Source organism: Dreissena polymorpha, chromosome 1 (assembly GCF_020536995.1).
Source record: "Dreissena polymorpha isolate Duluth1 chromosome 1, UMN_Dpol_1.0, whole genome shotgun sequence".
Taxonomy (NCBI): domain Eukaryota; kingdom Metazoa; phylum Mollusca; class Bivalvia; order Myida; family Dreissenidae; genus Dreissena; species Dreissena polymorpha.
In genome coordinates this window covers 31585126-31612976 of record NC_068355.1, presented here as the reverse complement: position 1 = coordinate 31612976, position 27851 = coordinate 31585126, and the positions used below count along the sequence as shown (strand labels likewise).

Below are 27851 nucleotides of genomic sequence, written 5' to 3'. Positions count from 1 at the left end.
CCCAGCTCGCTAATTGCCATCGATGTTGTTTTGACAATATTTGCACTTCTCAGTGCAATCGTTCCCCTAGTAGAAACACTTGAGTTATAAGGTCCCCAAAATACATGTGTGAAAACCGTTATGTCTCTTTTAAATTTAATTTAATATTGACATATATCATAAATCTGCAAACTGTTTATTTTAAGACGTCACGTAAAAGAAATTTGTTTTTCTTCACATTGGTAATGCTATTTATTATATTTATTTACCAATCCATGATTAATAAAACGTACATTAACGATGATGAATAAAAAAAACCTGATAGATATAGTGTAATGTGACCTACTGAAGTGAAGTAACTATTACAAAAACAAATATCTCAGATAACTGACAACACAAGAAAATATCGGAAATGACATTCGGAAAAAACAAATTTTAGACAAGTTTTTCTTTAAATCAAAAGTCTACCTGATACACAGACAAGTCTGAATACATCGCTTTAAACCTTAATGACTCTCCATATTGACCAATCATTGTGTCATGTGATACAGCAGGTATAAAGATTTCAGAGCCTATCTAGAGGCAGTTTAATGTTGGAAGTCATTTGTAGATTGTGCATGTTACATTGAGGTTAAAATACTTCTGTTGTTGCACTGTGGACACTAAGGCTTTGAAAGTGACAACACATCTATGTTATATCATTTAGGGAGTATAGATTTATATTTAAGTCAAATACATGTGCTCTATATTACTTTATTGAAAGTTTGTAAACAAAATGGCGACACAGTCTGATAGAGTTTTCTTCTTCGGTTGTGTATCATGCAAGAAAAACAAGAATATCGAAGAATATGCAGTGTATTACTGTGAAAAATGTCAACAGTGTTTTTGTAGACAGTGCTGTGAGCTACATCATGACTATTTGTTTAGTGAACATGTAAAGTACGACCGACTAAATATGAGGAACTGGCCAGTCTCAAAGGAGTTGGAGGCTGTTATACTTATGTGTGAAATACACACTCATAAACAACTAGAGACGTTCTGCAAAGATCACAGTCAGCTGTGCTGCTCAAAATGTGTTTCCTTAAGTCACAGGTATTTTAACATTAAAAATCCTTAAAACAACATACTTTGAGGTATTTCTTATTTGTCAGATTAGTTATCTTTTGCTCGGGTCCATTTATTTGTCAGGAATTAATCAAAGCGCTGAAGGCACTAAAGATGTTCGCTATTACATTATTTAACACGCAATTCATTTTTCAAAATCAATCGCAAGTTTGAAATGAACACACGTCATTCAACTTTATAAAGTGTGTGTCATAGCGCAGTGGTCAAGTTTTGTGTGCACTTTTTATCATCCTTATTATTTCATAGAAATAACATAGACAAAATAAAAACAACATGCTTTTTGGACGTTCTGAAAGCAAAGAAAGTATGATGAAAATGGTAATGAGAACTTAATATAAAGAAAATTTGCAGTCACCATCATATTAAAGACAATATATTTTCTAATATCAAATAACTATCTCACCAAGAATATAAATTCATAATGAAAGTTCCGTGTACAAAACTTTTGATTTTTGACACCATATACAAATTCAAAATACACAATAATCTTCGTATCTTGTATATGGAGGAATAAAAGTATACAGTCAATCTTGTGGATGCGACCACTTGTATTAAGCGACCTTTGTCTTATGCGACCATTTTGAAATCCCACGGAGCTTTTTCGCTATATAATGATATTGTATTCAGCGACTTTTGTCTTACGCGACCAGCGACCGCTGATTTCTATGTATTTTGATGTCCAAATCTTGAATTAAGCGACCACTAGGAGGTAAAAGTGGTTAATGTATTGATCTTTCAGGGACAAATCTGTGTTAATTGTTTATCTAAGCTGATAAGATGTACTGTTACACCGCTGCTTTGTTTTCACACCAACCATTATGATTATGGTTTGTCTCGTTGACTGGTTCTGACCGGTATTGTTGTAGACTGCATATCAATTTATTGAGTTCAATTATAGAGGAACGTTTTACGCACAGTTTACAGCTTAAAAAGTTTACTATGTGGAACGTTAAGAGACAACGCCGATTTTTCTCGAGTATAGATAACAGGTGCAGGAACAATGCACTGTACGCGACAAACATTTCCTGAGAAGTGCGGAAAATAAACTATTAATCGGCAACATCTGTCGAAATCCGTACATTACCAATTTGTAATTATGCTAATTAGTAGATATTTGTTAGCCAATCACATTGTTATTTACTTAATGAATTTTCCAATCAGGTCTGTTTGTTTTTTTTCAATTGACGTGTTTTAATTTTTTCAGCTCATTATGTATCATAATCGAGTCAGATTTCCTTAAGCGTACATGCAGAAATTAAAATGTCAAGACGAAAAGTTTTAACGTTGAACGAGAAAATTCCGGTTTTGGAATTGTCAAAGAGTAAAAGTGCACGTAAAATTGCAGATGAGTTTGGAGTCGGTAAAACTCAAATTCAGAACATTCTTAAGCGTAAAGCCGAGGTGCTTGAAAACGTGGAAAATTATGTGTCAGGTGAGAAAAAACGCGAAAAATATTTCCTTGTATATGTTGTTTTTGCAAATAAATATGTACACACAATTCATTTATAATATATGACAATTTATAATAAGTGAAAAAATAAAACACATTATAAGTAAAATATTGTTTATGTATTGTGTTTATATTCATTTTATTATAAAAGTTAAAATCATTGTTGACAAAAGAGATTATCCTTCATATAGATTAAAATTGAGGGTAAGCATTCTTCCAGAATGGCCTTTTTTATTTAAAGACCATTTTTTTAAGAGACCACTTTTGATAACTCCCTTGAGTGGCCTCTTAATACAAGATTGACTGTATAAACATTGCTGTTTATGCTTTACTTGTTACCCGAGCAGTTCACACAGTGTCAACAACGCTGACATAAACATAGGTATAGAGCACTAATGCTCTTTTAGGTGTAGCTGTTTTACTCAGTTTTCATCTTAGTGACTTTTAAATAACGCCAACAGACACGCATGAATATTTTCGAATATTTAATAAGCTGATTCGAGATACAACCTCTAAATTTTTGTAACATCACTGCGTATGTGCTCAATTCAGTGTAAGGATTTCCGGACTACTCTCAGTATGCTCAAACGACACAAATTGTTGCCCTGTTACAATTACGCGTAACAATCCATCTCGCGGAATTTCACTTTAGCCTCCAAGATATGAAAACAATCATTAGCGAAATAGTATAGTGTCATGATAAGAGAAAATCGTTTATTTATCATACCACAATGTTTAACGTACTTGGTCAGCACGTCTGGAAATCATTCCTTAATGTGTGGATAGGCTGCCATTATTAACAAGTTTGCTATTTTGAATTCAATTTTGAATTAGAAAGCATTGTTCTTTAATGTGGCATTTTCAATTCGCAATTAGATTTGTAGTGACCCTCGTCATGCGAAAATGGGTCTTATTCCATATGCGCCCATCATATAAATAGCCCACTCAGCTATCTCTCCTTCTGGTAAGGAGAAACATAACATATTGAGTGATTTTATAGCGAACAGCATCGCCTATGGCCTGCCTGTGCAAAAGCACATGTTGGGTTTAACAAACGCTTGCCGAAACGCATAAGACCCATTTTCGCATGATGGCGCTATTGACATGTGATTTAAATGTTTCGAATGAAAACTGCGTTTAAATCAAATATCAACATACGATATATTTCGAAAGTGAAGAAAGATACTCATAACAAGGCGTATGAGGACACATATGAAGTGCTCTCTCGTAGTATATATATAAACCCCCTTCTAAGAAGAGGGGGTAGATTGCTTTGCACATGTCGGTCTGTCGGTCGGTCTGTCAGTCGGTCCGTCCACCAGGTGGTTTCCAGAAGATAACTCAAGAACGCTTGGGCCTAGGATCATGAAACTTCATAGGTACATTGATCATGACTCGCAGATGACCCCTATGGATTTTGAGGTCACTAGGTCAAAGGTCAAGGTCACCGTGACCCGAAATATTTAAATTGTTTTTGGATGATAACTTAAGAACACATACGCAACCAACAGGGCGAATTCTGAACAATATAACTGAAGCAACTGGTCTGTAATCCTAAATCTATAATTATCAGTCCAATGAAACATAATCATTTGAGTAAAATAAAGTGGATCAGTAAAAATATTATCAGAATATGAGATTTTTTTTGTATATTTTGTATATTAAATATTGTGTTAATGTTTAATTTTGTTGATTAATATAAATATAAGCAGGACAGGGGAGGTAATACACTTTTATATCTTTCTTATATACAGGGGAAACAAATGCAATAAGTTTAAATTTCATGTTTAATAAATAGAGGATATTTGTTAATGTCAGTGTGAGATTATTTGTTATTTTTTCATTGTCCCTTGACATATTGCTTTTATATTTTGCATACTTGTTCACCCCCAACCTCCTCCCCCATTTTTTTTTAAACGTCATTTAATAAATTACCACACCCCACATTAACCCCCCTCTCACCCCCACCCCCCTACCTCCCACCCCCCAAATTTGTTTGTTTTTTAACATCTAATAAATCAATAAACCCCACATTATACCTCCCTCTCACCCCCACCCCCCTACCCCCCACCCATCAAAAAAAAAATAAACAATTTAAACATCTTATAAATTACCACACCCCACATTTTACCCCCTCTCACCTTTTTTTTCGCAGCGCGAAAGTGTCAGTCATTCCGACCTTATTAATTATGACAATCGTCTAAGAAACCTTACAACATCAATGTCATTGACTATATTATTACTTTTAAAAGTATGTAAATACATAAATAATAATAAGTAACTTCATAAGTCTTAATAAGCTTTATTTATACATAAAAACATTGGTTTGCACATGATAAACAATCACATATAACCAAACTTATCTAATAATGTTAACATCAATGGAACAGTATGCTGCATACCTTTTTTATAAAAATTTATTAAAGCGGGTATATACGATCTTGTCAAATATTTATTAATTAATATAAAATGTGTAAAAACTTATTATACATATATTTCAATATAAACTAAAATAAAAGTAAAGAAGAACATGTGTCGGAAAATGCTAAATAAGCCAGATATTTAATTCTGAAATCGAAAAAGGCTGTACAGCCGAATTCGCCAGCATGTATATCATGCATGTACGATGTGAATCTAAATTTAGTTTAACGGTTCATTTGAAATTCCTGCAGCGATATCGATTCATATGACACACGAACACTTACTAAAAAGACGAATGCATCGGTTATTGTAGGAAAATAATTACGAATTATCTTCGTCACAATCGGCTCGGGGCGCTAATTTGTATTTGCTGCATTTTATGAAATTCGTCTTAAATGTATCATTTTTCTTGCATATTGTGTGTTATTATAACATATTTGTATCAATATTTTACGATTCAGCACATATAAAAATCGTATATACCCGCTTTAAAACATACAATCACACAAATGTACATCATCTTGAAGGGAAAAAAATTCAAACATCAGTAAATAAAGCCTCTCAATTAAATTGTTTAACACTTACATTTCAGAAAATAAAACATCTAAATTTAATTGTTTAACAGTTACATTTGGTCATTTGGCTTATATGATGCACATAAACTGAAAGGGAAAAAAATGATACACATCTGAACGACAAACATCTCAATTTAAATTAACACCGCCTTATATATCGTTATAATCATTGATCTTTGTGCCAGTTTGTCCTAAGTGTTACATAATTGAGTGTTCTTTATCATAAAAGAACCGTTAATCCGATAATAACCCCCATAAAACTTGACAATAGCAGTAAAAACACCGACTGTAACACTTTCACGCTTCCGTGATTTCAGTGCACTCTACACTGTAGGTCGCTAACATCGTGGTAAATCAATATTTACAACTTACAAACGCTGGCCGCTTATGCTCGGTCGCGTGCTTTTTGACTCGCAGTACATTTTCGGATAGGATTTTACCGATTTTTTTAAATTCGCCACTTTAAAAAAATTGGAGCCACTTAAAAAAAATTAGCGCCTTTTGGTGCCAATGGCGATCGACAGCAGAACCCCTGAATGCCGATAAAATTCCCAATTCCAAAGCCATGGGCTATCTTCCCAAAAAGTGGGGAAAAAAACCTGCAGATGACCCCTTTTGATTTTCAGGTCACAAGGTAAAAGGTCAAGGTCACAGTGACTCGAAATAGTACAATATTTTCCGGATGATATCTTACATTAGGTCAAAGGTCAAGGTCACAGTTACAAAAAAACGTATTCACACAATGGCTGCCACTACAACTGACAGCCCATATGGGGGGCATCCATGTTTTACAAACAGCCCTTGTTTTTATCTACTCACACTCATGTGTGATTTGACAATGCTAACACACATTCCATGCGGTGAATATGCAACTTACAAATGAAAAACACAACACAATAGTTTAACTTTTGTTGAATTGTATTTATTTATTTAGAAAAGTAAATTGCAAACTTTATTTCAAAGTCAGCATATACGCCGACTACATTTTTAAAAGATAATTATGCCCCCCTTCGAAAAAGCGAGGGTATATTGCTTTGCACATGTCGGTCGGTCTGTCGGTCCGTCCAGCAGGTGGTTTCAGGATGATAACTCAAGAAAGCTTGGGCCTAGGATCATGAAACTTCATAGGTACATTGATCATGACTCGCAGATGACCCCTATTGATTGTGAGGTATCTAGGTCAAAGGTCAAGGTCATGGCGACCCGAAATATTACAATGGTTTCTGGAAGATAAGTCAAGAACACTTATGCCTAGGATCATGAAACCTCATAGGTACATTGATCATGACTTGCAGATGACCCATATCGATTTTGAGGTCACTAGGTCAAAGGTCAAGTTCACGGTGACCCGAAATAGTAAAATGGTTTCCGGATGATAACTGAAGAACGCTTATTCCTAGGATCATATAACTTGATAGGTAGATTGATCTTGACTCGCAGATGACCCCTATTGATTTTCAGGTCACTAGGTCAAAGGTCAAGGTCACAGTGACCCAAAATAGTAAAATGGTTTCCGGATGATAACTCATGAACGTTTATTGCTAGGATCATGAAACTTCATAGGTACATTTATCATGACTGGCAGATGACCGCTATTGATTTTCAGGTCAAAAGGTCAAAGGTCAAGGTCACAATGACAAAAAACATATTCCCACAATGGCTGTTACTACAACGTTGAGCCCATATGGGGGGCATGCATGTTTTACAAACAGCCCTTGTTATTGTTTTAAATATATTTAATATAATATATTTAGTTGTTTTCTGTTTTAGCAATTATAAAGCATTTTCGAGGTTGCCTGTAGTAATTGATGAACTCATATCCTTGTCTATGTATTGAGAACTGTGAAAATAACAAGCTAAACCTTCTACTAACCTTCTACTATTGCGTTGCTAGCACCCGTAAATACAAAAGATCGCCGCTATCTGTTGAGAACCAAAGAACGTTTTCCAGAAATACCCGTGTAGTAGCATGAACGAGGTTACGAAAAAGGTCATTCGTATAATTATTATAAATTGTTTATGATATTCGGGTTTAGCGATTATGAAACATTTTTTGTTTTTGTCTATCGTATTGCATAAGTTATTGTTGAACTTATGTTGAAAGTTTTATTAATTGAGAATGTAAATAAGCGTTCACTTTTCCCGAATCTATTTATAGCCTCAATTAACGACCTGTACTACGTCATTGAGGTGTATGTGAGAGCGTTACCTATTGCGTTGTTATCGCCCGTGGACGTTCCGTTCCTTTGTTTATCGACTATTAATAGCCTCATATTATGAATGGACTGAGCAAAAATACTACGTCATGAAGACGCTGCAGAAAGTGGACAATTTTATTCATTCATAAACAATCTCCTCCGCGACATGTACAATACGATCATTGTTTATTGATTCTTTTCTATAAAAGCACTGTTCTAAACTATTGCATTGAACACGATATTAATATCATGTTTCCATTTGTGAATGAATATAATTGGAGAACTCATACCTCTTGCATAAATGAAACAACTCTTTCTCACGCGGATACGCGTAGTAAGCGGGTATTGGGCTCCTAGTAGCTAAGACGTATCGACCTGAATTTTATACTAATTTTAGAGTTTAGACTAACCACCATAGACGGTCGCTTAGCGAAAATGGTCCTATGGTTTATACAGGCGTTAATAGTTAAATAACTAACAATGTAGGGTATGTTGTATTGTGTTTACATAAACTCTGCTAATGACGCTTCTTGGTTTAAATTTGCTATGTACAGTAGTCTTATGGTTTTTATAATAATAATAGATTTGTGACCAGGCTTCAAATTATGACAATCAGTTCATACAACGTAGGTAGTATGGCACATTGTAGGGTGACTCTGTAGGATTATTAAAATAATTGCGTAGCTCTTCGCCATTCCGCCATTTTGAAGCGCCACTTTGCCCTTTTTAAAGGCAAACGCCACCATGCATACTAATAGATAACATCTTAATTGCCTCAGAGTTCAACTATGACGCTCCGACTGTGATTTTATTCATAGGTGTGCACGTCTAATCGAGTATTTCAATTGAGTAAATCCATTTTTGTCTGGATTTTCTGTTTAATCTTCGTAAAGTAAAATAACTGGTTCATTAGTGACTTATCTAAAGGATCGTTATTATAGTCTATAAGAGCCAGTGGGTGAGTTGAACTTAATGAAGGAAATGTCAATTTTCAAATCATTCGTAATATAATTTTTTATTTAAATGCACACAAAAACAACATGTTTCCCATGCTCAAGACAAGACTTTATAAATGACCAACATATAAATTTTTGCTTTTTATCTTGACAAAGGACACACAAAGTAGCTTCAAAATTTAAGCTACAATTAACTTGTTGCCATTGCGTTAACATAAATGGCGTGTTTCCGATTACAAATTTTAGTATGCTCATTTGAGAACTCATAACAAAATACAGTTTTGTGCAATGGATTCAATTATACTTTCTATTTGCTAAATCACTTTTCGTGTCAAAATATTTGTTTTTTATGATATTATGCACAATTTTCACGAGGATAACACCCGTTGGCAATCATCAGTCTCTGAAGTAAGGGGCTGTCCATAAAGTATGTCACGCTTTTCTTTACCATTTTTAATCCCCCCCCCTCACCCCATGTCACAAACTGTCACAAAATCTTGGACCCCTTCTAAAGTAGTCCCCAATTTCACTTGGGGACTTTCACATCATTAAAATCACTTCATTACTAGAATAATTTATTTGTCAACAGTTGTCACAGTTTTTCATTGAATAACATGTTAAATTAAAAAATGTTCACTTTGGACATCATCCATGCATGGTGAAGTGAAGTGTTCATCCATAGTTATGACTGGCATCTATTCAATGAATATTATTTACTTATTAAATCTGTGTGGATGTTGTGCTAAGGTGCCTTTTAAAATTCGAACAACACATTCAGAAGATACGCAATTCGTCTTATTTTGACAAAAAACTAATTCAAATTCAAATTATTTTTTTTGAAAATTATTTTAAAATTCTACTTAAGAAATAATAAATATAGTTTTTTAAGAAATGTGTGACATCACACATTGGCCTGACCCACACCCTCCCCATGTCACAAACTGTCACACTTTCTAACACCCCCTCCCTCCACCTGGAGCGTGACATACTTTATGGACGACCCAAACTGGTCACGATTTTATCATGGATGATACATACCACATACATGTAGCATAGCCAACAAACCTCCACAAAATCCCTGAAATTATTGATTTTCTTTCAGAAAATGCAAAAAAGTAACAATTAACTCAGCCAAGAAGCAGGCAGCAGAAGTACAAGAACTGTTTGAGAAGCTCCTGATCAATATGAGAAAACTGAGGAAACTGCAGAGTTGCTGTGAGTCTGGAATCCAGGATCTGAAGAGTTCATACCAGGGGCAAGAACTCATGGTACACAAAATGAACGACAAAATTAAATCCACTATGGCCAAAATTGTGAGGAGAACTTTAAAGAAAATACCTAAAGTTGAGCAAAACAAAATCCATGAATTAATGCATTCCACTTTGTTTCATATAGAAAATATTACTTTAAATGAAGCAAAAATTACACTATCAAGTCTTGAAGATTCTCTCAAGACTGGCGTTGAAACCTGCATCCGTCATCATCATGAATTAAAAGCACTCCATGAACTCCTTCTATACAGCAGTGACAACAACAACAAGAAACTCTGTATTATAGCTAGTCGAAAATGCATTGACAAAATACAACAAGTTGAATCATACCTGGATGAGAACAGTGTTAAACTTGAATGTTCGGTATTACAACAGACTATACAAGGCACTGAGCAGTACATTGTCAGATTGTCAGGTCTGGGGAGGCTGAAAGAGAGTATGAAAGCTCACACTGACATTGAACAGTACTTGTCTAAACTGTCAGGTCTTGTGAGAGTTGTAGATCCTAACTATGTGTTTACTGTTCAGGGAAAGTCTGAGCATACTGTGAGAATACCAAGTGATTCAGAATCATGCTCTATCACAGCCATCTGTGTTCTCCCAGATGGGCAAGTGCTTCTTGCAGACAGAAATAATAAGAAGGTCAAGCTGCTGAACCAGCAGTACCATGCGGTGAGCCACTTGGATGTGAGGGCTGAGTCACAGGACATTTGTCAGATCACACCCAGTGAGGTTGCAGTGGCTGTGACTTATAGAAACATACATGAGGTCCAGTTTATCACAGTCATCCAGGGCCAACTCGCTCTTGGCAAGATGTTTCAGTTACAACATGAATGTACAGGTATTGCCCACAACAAGGGTGACCTATATATCAGCTCTGGTACTGCTCTGTACAAGTTCACATTGAGTGGCAAACAAATCTGCAGACTTTATAAAGATACATCAGATGATGATACAGGTAAGAATCATGGTGGATTCATCCTAATAACATTAGGCCAGCATTATTTTTTTACGGGAAATTTTCAAAAAAATTGAGAGGGGGGATAAATAAATGAAATAAAAATAAAATCATGAAAAGTAAGCAGTCTACCAAAAAAATAAAAATAAAACTGTCTAAACTGATTATTATTTTTATTTTTGAAAATTTAAAATAAAGCCAATTTAACCTCATGTATACTTGCATTAACCTTTAAGTGTTTTATATATCTTATTACACTGTTGTAGAAGCTTTTTATAATAATAGTAAACATATTTTTATATATATTTATATGTAAAAGCACCTTTCGCATGTATTATACTATATTGCTTCAATAGAGACCATTAACCACGCCAGGTGTGTAGTGTATTATTGTGATCGTTAAACTTTTGTTGAGTGTTAATCATATGTATGTTTATAACAAATATAGCATGCATTTGACTTAAATAAAAAAGAATTGAAAACTTTTTAAATTGTTTAATAGCTTTAAATAACAACCAACTTTGTAACTTTCGTCCATGGGTGGAATATGCACACTAAAAATTACTATTTAATATACAACAGACTTGCTTTACATCATAATAATTTGTATCAATCATGAGAAAAAATGAGCCACATAACAGGAAATTGGACCTTGGGGTGATTGCGACTATTTTGGCTCCAAAAGAGCAGTCCGATCAGGATCCAAACTGTTCAATATAGTTGTCATTCAGTCAGTACTTCTTTTTGAAAAATTTCCGGTAAAAAAAAATAATGCTGGCCTAATGTTATCAGGATGTGTAAATCAGGGATCATATTTTCCCGCAACATCAATCGGTCCCGATATAAATGGGGATGAGTATCCGAAATCATGACAAATTACTTTAAAATATATACCATTGATTTTGCCATTCATGAAGGTGGTATAATACCTGTACAAGTAAAATTCCCTTAGACATTTTTTTAAATGGAACGAGTTTTCTCAACTGGTTTTATCATTTGGTATTTCATTGTTGTTTCGTGTGCTGTTTTATCAGACTTTTTTATCGTTGTCAATATTATTAATCTGTGTAAGTCTATACCGATGATTTAAATTGTTGTCGACTCGATAATAGCTTACAAACATGCACTGAACCAAACAAATTTCTGTGCGTAGGCTGGCTACTGACAACAACAAACCAAATAATTGAGAAATAATTTGTTGTCAAATAACCCACGGGCGATAGTTTAGATGCGTAGGGATTTAATCACAAGAGCGAAGCATTTGAAACCACGCATCTAATTTTCCGGTCGTGAGTTATTCAACAACAAAGTATAAAGTACACGAATTATTTCGATTCTAACACGGTTTTACTAAAGATTTATTCAATGTATATTATTTTTCTTGTGTACTATTTAATGTGAAGTTCCGCGCATAAAAATAACTTTCGGCTGTTCTGTCGATCAGATCCGCAACTTTCATTCATAATTATATTACCCGATTATTACGCTGGTGGAAAATGTATCAGCATGTTTTGTTTAGTTACAGCGCGTGCATTCAGACGCGTCTTTTTGGATGCGTCTTTAATCCGCTGTTCACAAGATTTTGATTCTTGGCCTGACGTGCAATAAACAGGTCCTGACCGGTTTAGAGACTGCAGCAAATGGTTTATCACACCTAATCGAGATAAGAATGTCATTAGGGTGTGTTAGCATGTACACTGTTTAATCGATTTCATGACATGGGAATTTTAATAGCAAACAGAATCGGACCAACTGTTTGGGATTTTCAATCGGTCTTTCATGACCCCAATCGGTCTAGGACCGACAAAACCAAAAATAATATGATCTCTGGTGTAAATAATGTTTTCATACTGCAAGATTTGTACTGCAAGGAATGCAAATAAATTTATTACACCTCAGGCTCTGTTGATAAATGTGCTCAGGGCCCTTGTTTGGCCGTTATTGGGGCCGAAATTCGGCCCCATACCAACCTTAAAATAGTATGAATAAAGCTGGGGTCAACGCCTTGGAACGGTCAATGCAAAGTATTGGGGGTTTAAACCTGGTTATAGAGCGTTCAACCTCACACTTGGCCCAGAAGGAATGTAGTTGACAATTGTTAATAGTTTTATTTGATCGTTTGTCAAAAAGTTGTAACTCTGTTACTCTTGTATCTTCAATGCAATTGAGTAATAAAATAGTAATTAAATTTAATGCATTTTAATTCCCTTTTATTATTGTTTAATTTGAGTTACAATGCCATGACGTTAAATTTTATTTACACTTAAATGTATTATGAATATTGCTGGGCCAAGTGTGAGGTTGCTTTGCATTGACCGTTCCAAGGCGGTGACCCCAGCTTTATTCATATTTTGTGTTTATGTTGGCTTGTATTGTGCTGTATTGTGCTGTTTTGTACTGTTTGGGCAATCGGTCACTTGCCTTAAATAAAGGACCAACTAATTGTTTTAATGAAAATTCAATACTGCTCCAGCAGCTGGAGTTTCACTTTTTTATATTGACGTTGAAGTGGTTTTATTATATACAAATAGAATGCAGGTCGTTAGAACATGTATGCGGCCATTTGCAATGTTCAAAAAGTGTTATCTAATGCGTGATTGGCTGTTGCTATACACATGTGTGCTGGTTTCTCTATTAAAATTGTTTTCTTATGCGTGATTGGCTGTTGCTATATATACTCGTGGACTGGTTTACTACATTAAATAATTATCGGAAAATAACCTCCCTCCAGTTGAAAAAGTGTGCCAGTCCGCAGATTAATCATAAGCTATTTATATAAACTTTCGTTTTTGATTTTCGGAAAATAGAGTAGTTTTGTTTTCAAAAAAAATACCACGGAAATTTTACTTGTCCCCGGACAAGTCAGCTTTCAAAAACTGCTTGTCCGGAAGGGGAAATAGACGACTCAGACAACTCGGACAGCATATTTCAGAACCCCTGATAAATATAAATAAAATAATCATTCTCCGAAACTGCAAGGCTCTTTGGTTTGTTGCGTTGCATGCCAACCATATAGTGGTTCTTTGCTAAGTTTCCTCAAAGCATGTCTCCCTGGTCAAAACTGTTTGCGCTTCATGGGTCAACTGATTTATATAGATTAATGTCTTTGATAATCCCTAACAACACAGACACGCAAGGCTCAGGGGTTCAATATTTGGTGTGTAACATGTTAGTGTTTTCTTCTTTTAGGTGTGATCAAATCATACATTTGGAGTTAAAAATAACCGGTCCTTGTTTCACATGCTTAATATTTACTTAAATAATAAAGAGTTAAACAATATTATTCTCTCAAAACGCATGGGTTAGGTGATAATTATTTTGTATGTGACATTGTATGGTGGTAATCTTCGTAGTTTTTGTATCATGCCCATTGGCTTCACATTAACCCCAACAAAATATTGAGGTAAAAGACACAATATACCTTGAAACCTAGATTTATTTCATTGAACATTTTCTTAAGTGAAAGCCGTATAAAGAATTAAATAGCACATGTAGCAAGGATTTAAATTGTTGTAGTAGAATTACTCTGCTGACTGTATATAACTAACTAGCAAGATTAATTATGTATAGAACACAACTTTTGAACTACTGTATGTAATTGTATACTTTAAAATAGTATTTTACTTTAAAAATTTCGTAAAAGACTCACAGTATTGTCAAAATAAAAAGGTGTGAACTTTTGCACATATTATTTTGTTCCTCTCTTATTCACAGTTTAAGTTCAAATGAAAATTTCTATGGAATGTTTTGTCTGTATTATTTTAAGGAGAAACAGCAATAACATGTTTTGGATATATAATAAACAGAGAGAGCTATATAAATGTGAAGATAATAATAACCCTTGGAACAAATACATAGAGCCGATTGAGCACCAGGGCCCTTGCTACACTTTGGGGGATTGGGGCCGGGGCCCTTAGAGGGGGGAATTTCACATCGTTTTCGGCGAAAAGGGGAATTTTACAAGATCTTTTCACCAATCATTCAACACTTAATATTGCCCTATTTTAATGCAATTTACATAAATATACATTTAATCAAAGGTTTTTAGCAAGATACCAGCTGGCAACATAGGTATAAAAGTAAAAAAAAATAAAAAAAAATGTTTTGGAGGGTGGAATTTTTAAGTGAAATAGGGGAAACAAGTATACTATTTTAAGGTGGGAATGGGGCCGAATTTTGGCCCCAAAAACGGCCAAACGAGGGCCCTGAGCACATTTATCAACAGAGCCTGAGGTGTGATAAATTTATTTGCATTCCTTGCAGTACAAATCTTGCAGTATGAAAACATTATTTACCGTTGATAGATCATCAAATTTCGGCTAAATAATAACTCATTTTCGAAAAATAATGTCAAGAAAAATAAATAAAACTTTCTTGTGACTTTGACAGACATACAAACATCGGGAGCCAATGTTATTTTCTTCAGAAGCTGTGTTGCATATTTTTTTTTATAAATAAAGAAAAATATGAGTGGGTGGGGAATGGGATTATTGATGCACGTACCTGTGGTTTAGTCCTAATGTTCATTATAAAGAAACATAAAGTACCGGTAGTACTTCTTGGACATTTTCGGGATGTTGATTTTTATCTATAAAAATATTACAGGATATGCATTTTAATACATATGCATATTTATTAAACCTACCCAAATTGTTTAAACACACCGAAAGTAATCAATGGTGACACCTCTGAAAAAACTCTATTTTTTTAAATTTCGTATCACATAATATGGGCATGATATCAACAATGGTGTTCTGAAGATTAACTTTCATAATTGAAATTGTTTCTGCTCCGTTTTCAATTAATTTGATTTTAAAATATGCTACATTTGTCTCGTTGTTAATGTCCGTCATTTCAGAAATGCAATATGAAAATCATTTGTTAATACTCACCAATTGGCTAATAGCGTGTGGTATTGGCTGCAATAGCCAATGAAAATCGCTGAGGCTTTACAAGTCGACTTGGCACAACAAAACAGCCCGTATTATAAACAAATTTTGAACAACACTTTGGCAATCTCTGCAATTTTTTTTTCTAGTTATGGATAAAATACCAGGTCTGCGGGTGAAATGTAAATAAAAAAAAACTTTTATTTTTATTTGTCGAAAAATAGGGTCGGGCGCTCCCGTAAAACAAATAATTAAAAAAATGCTGGCCTTAGAAGCACATAGTAGTATATATTCATGTATATATATATATTATATATATTTGACATAGAGCAATAACCAAGACCAGCCTAGCCAAATAAGCAACACAAAGCAAATGATAAAGCAAAATGATAAGCAACTAATAGTAATAAATGATAACTGAGAGATTTGCGCTAATCTAAACCGTAAGCTTACAAATTAATGAAGACAATTAAAGACATAAAATAAGCATGGCAAAGAGGTTATTAAGCACATGGTAGTATACAAATATATGACAGAGCAATAACCAAGACCAGCCTAGCCAAATAAGCAGAACAAAACAAAACAAAAACATTGATCATTATCTTCATACAATGATACACTATTAATTATCAAAAATAAATATTATCTATCTATCCAAATTGCAAACTTACGATATGTTCCCATAATTAGCTATTTCATTTGATACAACATTTAACATAAACATACACAAAACTTTCAATGTGTTTGTAGATTAACACTTGCTTTTCATCACCATTTTGGCCTTTGTTTACATTTTAGCGGAGTGATGTCATCTGTGTAAATGGGCATGAAAGTTGTTCTCATAATTGTTATTAAATATCTCAATAAATTAACAATATATGCAGTTTTTAAAGGTAATTACTTAAAATATTATGCTTGGTGTCCTAGATATTTCCATGAAAGAGCGTAAAATTACATTGATGTGTTTCGCCAAGATTTCTGGAATTGAGCCCGCTATAGAGATGTTGTATGTTGAGGCACAAACAACAACTCTGCTAGGAGAATGTCTTTCTAGCTCAAATGTTTTGTGCCTCCCAAAAAGAGTTAATTTATTAAGTAAGTGCCTTATTCGTCTGCTTGCTTTAAGATTCTGATTTAATTTCCAGTCGGTTAATATTAATGCTTTTTACTGATAATGATTTAATCCCGTGAAATTAAATTGCTTGGATTATGAATATTTTTTATGAGTGTCTCCTTAATTTTTGTTCTTCATATATATAGTAAAACCATCAATAGAGATACAATTAAAATTAGGAATAATTGTGGTAAAAGTGGAAAATTCTAAAAATGAGCAATATCTCTGTATCCCATAATTTTTAGAAATGTCTGCAAAATTATGTAATTAGATATATGCTCATTTACAATGAACCAAGAAAGTTTCCAACAGTTTTTTTACAGATACCTGAAGTGTTTCATTTTGACATCAAAGAAATACATTTATAAATTCATATGGGCACAGTAACAATAAAAACTATTTTCATATTATTCTTCAAGTCTTTGTTGGTTCATTATATAAACACATGGCCAATTGTTTAGTTTTAATCAATTGGGAAATAAATATGGACTGTTGTGATAAATATATCAATCTATACTTATATGGCCTGTGATATATGTGATTTAAAAGTATATGTTACTGTCACATGTGACTGTACATAGCACTCAAAGAACAACAATACAATGAAAAGATACAACTCATTAAAAATTAACAAATGTTTTATTTATCAATACAGTACTTGCAATGAAGAGGTTTTTTTTTCATTTTGTTGAATCACAATTCAAATAATTTGTTTATTTATTTTATGTCATTGAAACTCATCAACAGGTCAACTTTTTTACGCCCTTCTCAATCTTAACAGTTTTCAGTTTTTCAGAACATAACTCGTAGGCACCAAATTCAATCGATGTCAAAAACAAAGAATTAAAAAAAAACGAAAGTTGGCAAGCCAGTATAAAACATGATTTTATCGTCTGAGGCATTAACATATTTGATGGTTATTTCTGATTTTTGCCTCCATTGGTCAAAGGCTAGCGGGGCTTATATCATGGTCCTGTGTCCGTCGTGCGTCCATCCGTGCGCTAACTTTTCCTTTAAGCATCTTATTCTCCTAAACAACTGGTCCAATTCTGATGAAATTTCTCAGGAATGTTCCTGAGGTAAACTTTTTTCAAATTTGTTCAAATTATGCCCCTGGGGTAAAATTTGACCCTGCCCCGGGGGTCACAAAATAAAAAAAATAATCTTATATAAGGCCTATTTTGTAAAAACTTTCAAAATCTTCTCGTCCATAACTATTGGGCATAGGGCTATCAAATTAAGTATGTAAAGACATCTTATAGTCCTCTACCAAATTTGTTCAAATTATGCCCCTGGGGACAAATTTGACCCTTCCCAAGGGGTCACGACATTGAACATTTGCTTATATAGGGTCTATTTTGTGAAAACTTTACAAATCTTCTCGTCCATAACCATTGGGCCTATAGGGCTACCAAATTCGGTATGTAGTAGCATCTTAAAGTACTCTACCAAGTTTGTTCAAATTATGCCCCTGGGTTCAAGTTTGACCCTGCTCCGAGGGTCACAAAATTGAACATATGCTTATATAAGGCCTATTGTGGGATTTTTTTTTAAATCTTCTTGTCCATAACCGTATGGCATAGGGCTACCAAATTTGGCATGTAGTGACATTTAATAGTTCTCTTCTTAGTTTGTTCAATATGCCCCTGGGTCAAATTTAAAACTGACCGGGGGTCACAAAATTGAATATATGCTTATAAATGGCTTGTCCATAACCATTGGGCCTAGGGCTACCAAATTTGGTATGTAGTGACATCTTATAGTCCTCTACTAAGTGTGTTTATATTATGCCCCTGGGGTCAAATTTGACCCTGCCGTGGGGGTCACAAAATTGAACATACGCTTATATGGAGCCTATTTTGTGAAAACTTTAAAAATCTTCTTGTCCATAAACATCGGGCCTAGGGCTATCAAATTTGGTATGTAGTGACATCTTATAGTTGTCTACCAAGTTTGTTCAAATTTTATCCCTTGGGTCAAATTTGACCCTGCCTCGGGGTCACAAAGTTGAACACATGCTTACAGTACAGCCAAAGCGGAACAAACGTATTTCGCGATCCGCGGCGGCAAGGCGAAACGAGTCGATGCCGCGTCAGTCGTTGAAGCCGCGTCAGTATGCGGCGGCAAGTAGCATTTCGCTGCGAAACTTCGCATCTGTCCGCCGAGGCATGCCGCAGTCCGCGACATGATGCCGAGTCGATGCGATCATGAAATATTATTTTTTTAATTATTAGTTACATGTAGTTAACAAATTTTGAAAGAACAATTATAATAATAATTAAAATCATAATAAATTTATTGTGCGCGGATTGTATTAGCATATACATGTAAGCATAGCTAATGTGTCTGGCCAATTATTAAGTTTGTTGCCCGCCCGTAGCGTATGTATTTCACACATAAACAAGGTCACGTAATTATGTTTTCGCACATACAAGTGGTCAAGGCTCCAGCATATGGTGGATTTATAAATTAATTGCATGTTGATTCCGCTATTATATTTTAGCTGAGAAAATTAGCAGTTTGAAGCCACATCAATAATCAAGACGGTGACGACGTATTTGTAGTTTTGTTAATTATCAGCTTATTATAACTATTGTTTGAATATGCGTATATAAACACGTTTTATTTTGTTCATATTATACAGTTAATATCGCTACTAATTACCCGATAATCCCGTATATTCCAGTTTTAAAGCAAATGCTGGTAAATATTTACGATACACAAACATTCTCGATATTTCCTTAAGTATCAAATACATTTTGGCATTTGTTACTATTTATAGAGATGATGAAATAACGTCTAATCGGGGCGTTTTTTTTCTCCACTGAACACGCGATTTACACCTGACGTGATGTTCATGTATTTATACAACACAAAATACACCCAAACTTTCCAAACGACGTTCAACATGTCTGCATTATTTTCGCGCGCTTTTTATGAAACAAAGGATATTTTAGCACTGTTTATTTGACGCTAGAATTTGCCAAAGGACGCGTTAGCATTAAAATTCGGAAGTGTGTTTCGGATTACAAATTTAATAATGATAATCGAACGAAACATAAACAGTTGTGCGTAATTAATTCTACGCTACACATACATGTATGTACATGTAGGTGGATATCTTTTCACTCGATCCGGCGCGTACGTATGCGGCGGATTTACTCCGCGAAAGTACGCGTGGTTAATACAGACTCGGCGTCGTTGCGCGGATCGATGCCGAGTGCCACGGCGATACGCCGCGTGAACACGATTCGGCCGCCGCGGACTAATAATCTGGCCGTGGCGTAGCCGCGGATTATGTTTGTTCCGCTTTGGCTGTACTGTATATAAGGTCTATTTTGTGAAAACTTAAAAAATCTTCTTGTCCATAACCATCCGGTCTAGGGCTGTCAAATTTGGTATGTAGTGACATCTAATAGTCCTCTTCCAAATCTGTTCAAATTTTATCCATGGGGTCAAATTTGATCCTGCCCCGGGGGTCACAAAATTGAACATATGCTTATATAATGCCTATTTTGTGAAAACTAAAAAAAAAATATTGTCCATAACAATTATGCCTAGGGCTACACAATTTGGTATGTAGTGACATTGTATAGTCCTTTATTTAGTTTGTTAAAATTATGCCCCAGGGGTCAAATTTGACCCTGCCGTTGGGGCCACAAAATCAATTATATGCATATATAGTGCCTATTTTGTGAACACTTACAAAATCTTCCTGTCCTTTAACCATAAGGCTGTGGCACTTCTACCCTTATTTGAATATATTAGTGTTCAGAGGTTCGTTTAAGTCGCGTTGTGTAATTTTTTGTTTTTACTAAAATGTTCCAGGTTCGTTTAACTACTCATCAGTTTGCGAAAGAATGCAACAAGTCTTTTTATAGCATATATAGTCTTTTATTCTTGTTTAAAATGTTTGTATATGTTGTATTGTCAGGGTTCGACACTAAGGCACGTCCGACAGACATTGTCTAGTAAGATCGGTGGTCGGGCTAGTAAAACTGTGGGCTAGCTTGTCCGACTGGTCGTACATAACAAATCTATACTGATTCATATAACTATAACTAACCGAAAACCTTTTTCTCTTAATGTGTAAAATAACTCTCGTATCCGTTATTTACATCAGAACAAAACTAGCGTATATTAATAAACGCGGAGAATTAACATGATTCATCGCTATTTTTAGACGCGAAGGAGAGCTTCCCGCAGAAATTGCTTGTTTCCATTGGTCAAGTTGTCATGAATATTAATGATTTTCTGAAGTGTCTTAGAACTTTACATCATGTTTTTACAACTTCTATTGACAATCGGTATCATCAATGTAAACATTTTGGCATGGCAGACGAGAGAATGTTATTTAAAGAATGGCTTTGTTCAAGATTGGATTTTCATCCGACAAATAAGTTAATAAAGAAGAATCCGACGGTAAAACTGACACAGATTATGCTGGAAAAAGGGCCTTGGAGCTGTGGTTGCATGGAGCACAGCGGCCAAGGAGGCCAGACTTTGATGACCTTGAATAAATGTCACCTGCTGTACAGACATCATTTATTTAACTGGTGATAAACAGTGAAATTAAAACAAACAATTTATGTTGTTAAATAGTTTTATTTTATTTTTTACTCTTTGCATCAAAATGACTTTCTTGTGTTCACTAATTATTTACTGATAAATAATTGATTAAACAGTTACACGACACAATTGTGTTTATTTGTTATGTCATTTATGGTCTAGTAGACATCATATTCGGGCTAGTACATTTTAAGAGGAGCTGGTCCGATGGTCTGGCTGTAAAAAAAGTTAATGTCGAACCCTGATTGTAAATGTATATTATTCTTATTTGTATTGTAAATGTATGTAATTCTTATAAAGAAATTGAACAAGATCAAAACAAGAAAGAAACAAGATACTCCAACACAAATATAATCCGTCAAGAAAGTAAATGTCCCTCTCTCCTGCACTTACCGTAAAGCCGTAAAATTATAATGTTTACTGTGCGAGTTGCTATCAATAATGGCTCGATTTAAAATACCCCTCTTTTATACTAATGCTTATGTAAATGCTTATACAAATGGTCATGTTCCAGAAAACGTGATCTCAGCAAGTAAACAAAACTTTCCATCACCCTGTCTAATTGGAGTATTTTATTCTAACTCCAGTAAACAAGCAGTTCGTGACCGTTTTAACATCGGTCTGACCGCCAAATAACCAAGGCTTAAGAGCATCCCTACATGTATGATAGTTCGAATTGAGTTCAGTCAGCTTACTAGGACAAAAGTGTTACAAGGCATGATAGGGCTACCAAATTCGGTATGTAGTGACATCTAACAGTTCTCTACCAAGTTTGTTCAAATTATGCCCCTTGGGTCAATTTTTACCATGCCCGGGGGGTCACAATACTGACCATACACTAATGGGGCCTTTTTTGCGAAAACTTTAAAAATCTTCTTGTCCATAACCATTGGGCCTAGGGCTACCAAATTTGGTATGTTACATATATAATAGACATCTAATAAACTTCTACCACATTTGTTCAAATAATGCCTCTGGGTCAACTTTAACCCTGCCCCGGGGATTCACAAAATTGAATAAATGCGTATAAAGCGCCTATTTTGTAAAATCTTTAAAAAAAATCTTCTTGTCAAAAACCATTTGGACTATTGCTACCAAATTTGGTATGCAGTTACATCATTCTTATAGTCCTCTTATACCAAGTTTGTTCAAATTATGCCCTTTGGGTCAAATTTGACCTGCGGGTCACAAAATTGAACATTATATACGCTCATATCTTGCTTATTTGTGAAAAGTTTTAAAATATTCTTGTCCTAAACTATAGGACCTAGGGCTACCACATTTTGTATGCAGTGAGATATAGTAGTCCTCTACAACGTTTGCTCAAATTATGCCCCTGAGGTTAAATTTGACCCAGACCAGGGTGTCACAAAAGTGTACATGTGCTTAACTAGGGCCTATATTTAAGTATTTGCACATGCCAAGAATATTTGTTTCAGCCTTTTCTTCAGCAGTGGAGTGATACAGGGCTATCATGGCCCTCTTGTTTGTTATTTGTGGAGATTTCATGCTCGTCAGAAGATGCCTGCCCACCGACACTTTCAGAGCTGCCATCAATGACACTGGTGTCATCAGCATGTGACCTGGCATAAATGGAATACATAACTCTTATATGTATACACTGCAACTCCGTTACATCGCGATCCGTTATATCGCGCTGTCCATTATATCGCGAGTCGGCTATGGCTCCCAAAAATCCGACAAGAATTATCACAAAAACACATTTTTTTAAAAATTCGTTGACAAGCTATAATCTGACAATATGCAAACTGCGATAACAACCGGTTCTGGCTAGTAATTGATCACCCGTTTTACGCGGCTTATACTTGACACGCAGTGAAGCGTGAAAACAGACCTTAAGTGACAGTGTTGCTTTAACACGGATTGAGTTGTTTGCAGCACTTGAGTTATGAGTGTCTCATTCTCGATAATAATGTCAGTTTGTTGTTTTTGCTATTATATTTTAGCTGAGACATTTAGCTGTTTGAAGCCACATCAATAATAAACACTAAATTGTCGTTGTGTTAATTATCAGCTTATTATAACTATTGTTTGACTATGCGTATCTACAGTCGTTTCATTTTGTTTATATTATACAGTTGATATCGCTCATCATTACCCGATAATCCCGTATATTTCAGTTTTAAAGCAAACTGCGGTAAATATTTACGATAAAAGTGCTCAGTACACACACACATTTGCAATTATTCTTAATATCAAATACATTTTGGCATTTGTTACTATTTAAAGATGTGATGAAATAATGTCCAATCGGGGCGTTTTTTTCCCACTGAACACGCGTAAATCGCCTGACGTGATGTTCATTTTTTTATACAACACAAAATACATTCTCACTTTCCATGCGACGTTCTACATGTCTGCATAATTTTCGCGCGCTTTTTATGGAGACAAAGGATATTTTAGCACTGTTTATTTGACGCTAGAATTTGTTAATGTCGCATTAGCATTAAAATTCGGAAACGTGTTTCGGATTACAAATTTAGTAAAGCTCATTTGAGAATCAAACGAAACATTAACATTGTGCGTAATTAATGCAACGATAATTTGTTTAAGCGCATTACGTGCCATATCGCTAATTAAAACGTGAAAATAATAACTAGGAAAGTAGCGTAAATCTAGGTTTCTACACTACACAAATGTAGGTGTATATCTTTAATACACTACACAAATGTAGGCACTACACAAATGTAGGTGTATATTACGCTGAGCGTACCTGAAAATAAAAATTAATAATGGCATTACAATTTCCATGGTAATCAAAACTTTAATTACGATATTATTTTATACAAATAAATTTTTTGTTGTTGTTTTACAAAAGTACATGTAAAATTGGTTTGCAATTATTACGATACAAAGATAAAGCAGCGCCGTACATAAAATGAAAACACTGGTGAAATTTGACACATTAACTGCACATAAACTGCTTAAAAACTAAGTCAGACATGTCTTGATTTATATCGCGCTCCGGATATATCGCGATCGCGATCTTTGGACCCCGTCAATCGCGATATAATGGATCTGTAGTGTATATTTATTTATTTATTTATATATTGTATTGTTTAATAATCTTGTTGTGGCATTGTAGATATGGTGCCTGCCTAGCCATTGGGAGGCCACAGGTTTGATCTCTTCTTGGGGAGGGTTCTCATGATATTTACAAAAACACTATGTACTGGTTCTTCCCAGGAAACAGACTTGAAAGTATCTCAATAAGCCTAAGGCTTTGGATGCAGTCTAGCTAAAATAAATAAGTTTATTATTATACATACATTAATCTTAATGTTTATTTGAATGGTTTTCAATAAAGTTAATATTAATTTCCTAGTCCTACCACATAAAGTATGTTATGTTTTGTTCTCACAAAAACCATTCATGTCCATATTAAAAAAGTGTTTGTTAATCTTAAGAATCTTTGTACTAGAGGCATGTTACTGTTGAGTTAAAATTATATCTACATAAATATATACATTAATGCCAAACCTTATAAAGAATAAATAGCCATTTTTGGAGACGATATATATTGATATCATAACCCATGAAATCATTCAATCTGATCCCTGGAATTACTCCAACTCGGTGGACTTGAAGAATCATCATGACTGATCAGTACTTTCAAACACCTATAAAAAAGTAATAGCAAGATATAAATGCATGTTTCTTTTATATAAATACAACAACAAACAAATATACTGATTAAATGCAAATAACAATACAATTTAAATGCAAAGGAGGTACTTCATACTCAAATTCAAATAACCAAGTGCCTAAGTGATAAACTAGAAATAGGTTTGATGTTTTGAAATGTTATTGAATAATATTGCTACATACATGTATAAATATGCATGATCTGAGTGTCATATAACATACATTTTTTAACTGTTGTTGTTTTTTGCACTATTTTCTAATGAAAAGTTAAAGTAAAAATGCGTTGTCTATAATTAATTAATTTTGATTGCATATATTATAATGCCCCCCTTCAAAGAAGAGGGGTTATATTATTTTGCACATGTTGGTCTGTCGGTCCGTCCACCAGATGGTTTCCAGATGATAACTCAAGAATGCTTAGGCCTAGGATCATGAAACTTCATAGGTACATTGATCATGACTGGCACATGACCCCTATTGATTTCAGGTCACTAGGTCAAAGATCATGGTCACAGTGACTTGAAATAGTAAAATGGTTTCCGGATGATAACTCAAGAATGCTTATGCCAAGGATCATGAAACTTCATAGGTACATCGATCATGACTGGCAAATGACCACTATTGATTTTCAGGTCACTAGGTCAAAGGAGCTGCACATTTTGAGTGGTGAAAGGTCAAGGTCAAGGTCATCCTTCAAGGTCAGAGGTCAAATATATGTGACCCAAATGGCTTGATATTTGGCATGCATGTGCATCTCATGGAGCTGCACATTTTGAGTGGTGAAAGGTCAAGGTCAAGGTCATCCTTCAAGGTCAGAGGTCAAATATATGTGGCCCAAATCGCTTATTTTATTAATACTTTTGCAATATTGAAGATAGCAACTTGATATTTGGCATGCATGTGTATCTCATGGAGCTGCACATTTTGAGCGGTGAAAGGTCAAGGTCAAGGTCATCCTTCACAAGGTCAAGGTCATCCTACAAGGTCAAACATCATATAGGGGGACATTGTGTTTCACAAACACATCTTGTTTTAATCAACAAATATTGACCCATTAGGCCATTATCTTATTATTTTGAAAAAAAATCTTATAAATTATAGTTATATACTTTGTGAGATGATAATAAAATAAAATTCAGATGTAATAGCAGAAAACCCGCTGATGTATTATAAAATATTTGTTCTATAATTCATATGTGCCCTTTGAATGCTACAGTACATTGTAGCCAAAACAAGATTCACTATTATTGATTTATAAATATGAGTAATGAAGTATTTTGACTGTCACTACATGACATGTCTATAAATAGAAACTGAGTTCCTGGCAGTGAGACACTTTCTGACCCTGTCTTAATTTTGTGGTTGTTAAATGATTGTACATGTACAATATGTTTACCTGTTGATAGAACTGTGCAATTGTTTCAGTTTGTGTAATTGTTTCCATCTGTGTAATTGTTTTGCTTCAATTCATATCTAACTCACTAGTCGCATTTCAACATTTCAAAGGTTATCACAAAAGCTCTGCTACTGAAGTTTATTGTCACGCTTAACTATTGAATCATTGAAATGTATGCATATATTTTAGATGTGTAAAGGCCTCTTTATAGCAACATATGCGTAATACAATATCACTGCAGTAAGTTTGTTAAAATTATTTAACATTAACAGTAATTCAATATCTTGATGTTACTCTGTTTTGCAGTATACAAGTGTGCTGTGAGTCCCACAGGAGACAGGCTGTACATCATCAACAGGTACCAGCACAAGCTTCTCACCCTGGCCAGGGATGGCACACTCCTGGCTACATACACAGACTATGCACTACGATGGCCACGTGGTCTACATGTGACCCCTGCAGGCCAGGTGCTGGTCTGTGGACTCTGGTCCAACACTGTACTACAGATGGGCAGGGAGGGAGAGAGTAAGCTGGCTACGCTGGCTACTCGGGAGGATGGAGTGTGGAAGCCACGGTCAGTCTGCTACAGCAGCACCACATCATCCATCATTGTTGGACAGTGTGACAACATCCTGGTGTTCAGAGTGGAAGTGTGTACATGTATGTATTAGTAGTTGTAATTAGTGATGAATATTTCAATGACAATGTGTTAATTGTTTAGCATACGAACATAGAAGTGTGTGATGTTACAATACAACATTAGTGTGTAGTTAAAGATACAAATAATTTATGTGCACATATTGTTATCTGATTACACAATGTGAGGGTTTTTGTTGGAACATAAGATGTAATGCATATTATGTTATGTTGTCATAACGTTTGTGTCATTATGGTCCTAACATTTAGTTCTTGTAAACTTTGCATGAAAAAACAAAGCATTTCAACTGAAAATTTCATATTTGTAAATAGATGCACTTGTACATAGCAACTGAGGCTATTTTTAGACTTTCATTTCTATAAACACCATGCCATGTAAGAAATGTATATGGATGAATATTTTTTAAATAAAATATGAAATTGTTTAAGTAATCTTTGGAGGAGTATATATTGATATTTTACGCAATGTTTACAGAAAGGTAACACTTGATGTGAGATTTATTAATTTGCCATATTTTATGCTGTTGAACATTTGTTATTGATTTTCATTACATTTATATAAATTTGTGTGAGTCCTAAATATACATACAAGAAAAACATCAAGCTATTTTGCTGCTACAGTCGCTG

At 34.6% G+C, this 27851-nt stretch overlaps 2 protein-coding genes across 2 annotated transcripts in view; one reads left to right on the top strand and one right to left on the bottom strand.

Annotated features, from left to right (window-relative positions):
* The window catches only part of LOC127875434 (uncharacterized), a 666243-nt gene that overhangs the window by 508500 nt on the left and 129892 nt on the right, over positions 1 to 27851 (bottom strand). The gene's annotated exons all lie outside the window — the stretch shown is intronic.
* Positions 411 to 27552, top strand: LOC127865467 (uncharacterized). Its single transcript, XM_052405359.1, has 5 exons — positions 411 to 1071; positions 9807 to 10933; positions 26874 to 26950; positions 27074 to 27186; positions 27537 to 27552. Exons 1-5 carry the CDS (start codon positions 755 to 757, stop codon positions 27550 to 27552), a joined length of 1650 nt encoding a protein of 549 aa, XP_052261319.1. The 5' UTR covers positions 411 to 754.